General features: G+C 38.3%; 1 protein-coding gene across 1 annotated transcript; it reads right to left on the bottom strand.

The window, feature by feature from the left end:
• Window positions 1–202: 202 nt before the first annotated feature.
• LOC131963085 (trichohyalin-like) lies at window positions 203–2,114 on the bottom strand. Its single transcript, XM_059328221.1, has 2 exons — window positions 534–2,114; window positions 203–485 (listed from the first exon to the last, which is right to left on the bottom strand). Exons 1-2 carry the CDS (start codon window positions 1,984–1,986, stop codon window positions 310–312), a joined length of 1,629 nt encoding a protein of 542 aa, XP_059184204.1. The 5' UTR covers window positions 1,987–2,114; the 3' UTR covers window positions 203–309.
• Between the last annotated feature and the right edge of the window lie 2,977 nt (window positions 2,115–5,091).

Below are 5,091 nucleotides of genomic sequence, written 5' to 3' on the forward strand. Positions count from 1 at the left end.
TCTGGGAGAAAAAAGTTGCCCCCCCCCCCCCCCCACTTTTTTCTCGTAAATCTACAACTTTTTTCGCGCAGATTTGCCATTTTAAATCTCTTAAATCTGCGACTTTTTTTCTTGTAGATTTGCCACTTTAGTCTAGTAAATTTGCAACTTTTTTCTCGAAATATTACCTGAAGTTACCAAATATAGTTCTTTGCCTGATAAAGGGTTAAATCCAGGAAAACTAAAAAGAGGGAATGTCAGAGTAAGTAAAGTGAGAGGACAGAGATGCAATTAAAGATATCGGACTGGTTGGAATCCATTGTTTTTGCTCTACTTGACTGCAGTTCGGATGGGTGGCAGCTTTGATGTAGCAGGTGCAGTGGCAAAGCGGATCTGTTTGATATTTCCAAGATTAGTCGTGGAATAGCTGGGCAGCGGAGAGAGATCTTTGGACTCCTCAGCCCTGAAAGGGGAGCCCAACCTTCCGCTGGTTGCATCCTTTGCAGCTAAATTGTCCTTTACTGCACTGGGAATGGGTCGGAGGAAGGATGGACCCAATCTCCGGCGTTCCTCGTACAGATTTAGGTTATCTGCAGCATTGCTGAGGTCATGCAGAATATAATGCCGGACTTGTTTCTCCCTAAAAACAGCCTGCCCTGCATTCCTCACTGCAGCCTCGCGGTCTTCTCTCTCCACCTGCTGAAGCCGGGCATGCTTTTCAGCTGCCAGAGAAGCATTGAAGTTATGCAGTTTTATGTTTTCCTCCCTGATTTTCTCAAACTTCAATTTTTCTCCGGCTAGGAACAACCTTTCGCCCTCTTTCTGAGCCTCGAGCCAGTCCTCGCTTCTCCGACGTTCTTCGCTTTCTTTCTGCCTTTTCTCAAGTATCTTACCCTGTCTGTGGGTGGAGATGGACTGAAGCATAGCAGCCTTATTCAACTCCTTCTCCATCTGCCGTCTTGCCAGTTCAGCCTCCCTTTTCGCCAGATCCATTGCAAGCCTCTGTTCCTCCCTCACCGCAGCGATGGCAGCCTTCTCCTTCTCTAACCTCGCCCGATTTTCCAAAATGATCTCCTTCTCAATCTGTTTTTTCCTGAGCCGCTCTGCTTCTTCAGCTTTCTTTCTCTGTAATTTTTCCTCCATTTGACGTTGAAGAAGTTTGGCCCTCTCGTCCTCTTTCCTTAAAGCTTCTGCCTCTCTCTCCATGTTGAGGTTCCTTCTTGAAATATCCTCCAACATGTTTTTATGGGTCGATTTCCTCGACTCTGCAATAATTTCTGCATGCCTCCTGCGCTCCTGTGCATACAGTTCACCACGGCCCCTGAGTATTTCTGCATCTTTTTGGTCCTGCAGTCTCTCTTGGGCTCTCAGCTGTTCCCTCTCTTTCATTTGCCATACATGAAAATCAGCTGTTTCGCGGGATAAAAGCTTACTCTGGAGAACTTTCTCCTGTTCCCATCTTAAAGCCTCTTTAAGTCTGGACTGCCCCAACTCATCAGACCTTTGCTCTTCATCACCTCGCATCTTTTGCTTCCTACTCTTTAACTCAACCAAGGCCTGGTTCTCCCTATCAATTTGTTGCCTAAAAACCACTTGGTTGAATTTTCGGGCACTTACCTCAGTTTGGTTTTCCTCCTGCATCTTTTGCCACCGGGCCTTAAGAAGTTTGTGTTCAGCTCTAGGTGTCTGATACACGATGTTCCTGTCTGCCTTTTCCTGCCTGTCGTACACCTCGGCCTCCTTGGGTTGTCTGGATATAGACGGGAGTTTGACGTAATCAGCCTTCATTAAAACAGCGACTTTTACTGAAGCCATTTCTATCTGTTTTTGATTATTCAGTGTCACAGTGAAGCTCTGCACCTTCTGTTTTTGCAAGACTCCTACAAGACTTTCAACTAGTCTGTCAACGGTTGCGTTAAGAGTGTGTCTGTATATATAAACCTGCCTTGCTGTACTCATGATGTCATATATGATGTCACTGGGTTCTAGGAGAGGGGACATCATCATGCTTGGATTTTGGGCTCTGGTGACATCATCACATTCCAATCCATTTGTATGCGGATTGTTTATTGTTTTTTCAAATCAAAAATACTCTATTTATGCCTGGGGTCCTTTTTGGGTACTTCCTGCCTTTGTTCTTTTCCCGCCATTTTCTCTGTTCACCCTGTCGTTCCAATCATTTGGATTATCTTTTCAGTTTAATTTGTCACATCGTCACAGTGTGTCAGACTAAAGTCAATCATCACATTCCAACCCATTTGTATGCGGAATGTTTATTGTTGTTTCAAATCAAATCAAAATTACTTTATTTATCCCCGAGGGGAAATTCAGTTATTCTGGTAGAATCTTTTTTTTTTTTTTTTTTCCATTTTTTTTTTTTTTTTAATTATTATAACTTTGTTTTACAAACATCAAAAACACACAATTCATTACAAAAGCATTTCACATGTATATTCTACGCCGGGGGGGAAGGGCTTACAATAATATATTTAATAGTTCACAAATATCAACTGTTTTAATAGCTTTTTGGTTGTTGGACAATTTAATAGAGGCAATGTACTGCCTGAGCTCATGGTGAAAGGCAACAAAAGATGGTTTTCTTCGAGCAAATTTACATTTATGAATATGAAATTTCGCCATCAGTATGATGAGGTTTATATCTGGTAGAATCTCTGTTAGAATGATAACAGAGATTGACATACTGCAAAAAAGGTGTGTCTAAAAACAAGATAAAAACACTAAATCTGAGGGAAATCTTGCTGCGTGGACAGAAAATTTCACTTGACAAGATTTCTTAAATTAAGATTATTAAATCTAGAAATAAGCACGTTGAATGCTTAAAATAAGAAATTAACTCTTAAAAAAAGATAAATGATCTAACACTTCTAAATCTAAAGGTTTTTTTTTTTTTATCTTGGTAAGAAACAAATAAATGTCAGTGCACTCTGCTCGGGCCAGTTCATCGCTGCTTGCAGCTTTAATTTAACTCTTTTGTACATTTTTGTCATTTTTGATCATTTAGTGACCAAAAGAAGATGTAAAACGACACAAATGACCAAAAAAAAACACAAAAAAAGACACAAAAGACGTAAAATCACAAAAAGACATAAAAAGACAAAAAAATACCCCCAAAAAGGACACAAAAAACATAATATCATCAAAAAAAGACACAAAAAGACAAAAAACCCCACCAAAAAGACAAAAAAACACACCAAAAAAAGCTTTAATTTATCTATTTGTCAGTTTATCCAATACGTGGATCCAATCTTTTCTGCTCAGCACATCATGTCTGTGACCTACAATTCTACAATGTCATTTAGCAAATGAGAGTTAATACAACACAAGCAATTTAAAAACAACCTCAGTTGACCAAAGTGCTGTACAGTTATTAAAATACAATAAATTAATACACAAATATACTAATAAATAAAAAAAAAACATGAAAACAATAAAATAATACTTAAACAATAAAATAATAATAAAAACTCAATTATATAAGAGTAAAAGGGCAAAAGTGCAAGTGCATTTATCAGTTAATCAACCAGTAAAACACTCAAGTAAAGTACAAGTGCCTCGAAATTGCACTTTACTTTAGTAAATGTACTTATTTACTTTCCCACATGTGGGGCATAAATGACCTAACCTTACTCACCTGTAGGAAACTTTCAAAACACAAACTCCTGCCTTGATATGACTTGTAGATATATTATTGGAGACACAGATTTTGCAACAAACAGTAACATATAAAACATAAAATATATCTTTTTGTGATAATAGAATCTTACTCTAAGTAGGACAGAGGAAGTTTAAGCAGATGGAGTAAATGTGTTTAGAGTAAATGTATTTAGTTTAATCATAGTTTAAAAACAATATTAGCACATGAGCAGCTTGCATGATTAACCCTTTGATGCACAACATAGGTAAAAAATGATCCACATTCATTAGGGCCACGGGGCAATCGAACCGAGCACTATTGTTATACTGTGGATTTTTTCTTCTTCCTCTTCCAGACACAATTTCTTCCCGCTACTCAAACTCAAAGAGTTGCAGGACAAATTATATATAAAAACGTGCGGTTCAGTGGCGGTTCTAGACCAGTTTTACTGTGGGGGCCAAGGAGGGGCCACTGTTTAATCAGAGGGGCACATTAAAAAACGGCAAAGATGATATTTAGCATTCAAAACCTTTATTTTAGCTTTTTTTTTTTTAAATCTCATTGAAGTATATTTGGAAGATACAAAAACATTGATTGAAACAATGAGACTTACCAACAATAACAATTATTTTTGTATGACAATGACATTTCTCATTTGATGAGAATAATGTTTTTTTATACATACACAAGCTTTTATTGCACAATTAGACATACAATGAATCATACAATGTACACATTTTGGGTTCCTTTTGTGTACAATGAGATATTGTTTGAACAAAAAATAGGTTAGAAATGTTCAGTTGTTTATCATTATAAATGTATCATTTTATTATTAATTTGACACAGGGGCCACAGCAGGGGCCAAGGGCTTCTTCACAGGGGCAGTGGCCCCTGTAGGCCCGTGTGTAGAACCGCCACTGGTGCGGTTTGATCGGGATCGGTGTGCTACAAAAACGGGCGAAAAAAAATGAGCGAAAAAGAACAACAATTGGAGATTTTTAAACGTCTTCTTCTCCGGCATAATTTCACCTAGAGACTCCATTTAAACTTTAAACAGTAGACACAAGTCTTGTGTATTGGTGTATTAATCCACGTTTGGATAGGTGATATAGTTTTTTATCAATCCCTGTTCAATGACCATGATCATTTTTGGAGAAATTCTGAGATTATAATGGGTGTGTATTGCACGGAATGTTCGTGTCACAGTGTGTGACATCATCGCCAGAGTGTAGAGGGAGAGAATTTTTTTAAATTTAATTCCGTTGATTGCTCTGCTCTGATTGGTCGACCCCAAAGCCTTTGATCCTTTGATGTATCGCTCAGAAAGAGAGACCCAGACACACAAGCACGCACACACACACACACACACACACACACACACACACACACACACAATTATATTATGATTGAATAGTCCAAGTATTCCTTGAATATCTTTTTTTCAACTACAACAGATC

This window comes from Centropristis striata, chromosome 24 (assembly GCF_030273125.1).
Source record: "Centropristis striata isolate RG_2023a ecotype Rhode Island chromosome 24, C.striata_1.0, whole genome shotgun sequence".
In the NCBI taxonomy this organism is placed as follows: domain Eukaryota; kingdom Metazoa; phylum Chordata; class Actinopteri; order Perciformes; family Serranidae; genus Centropristis; species Centropristis striata.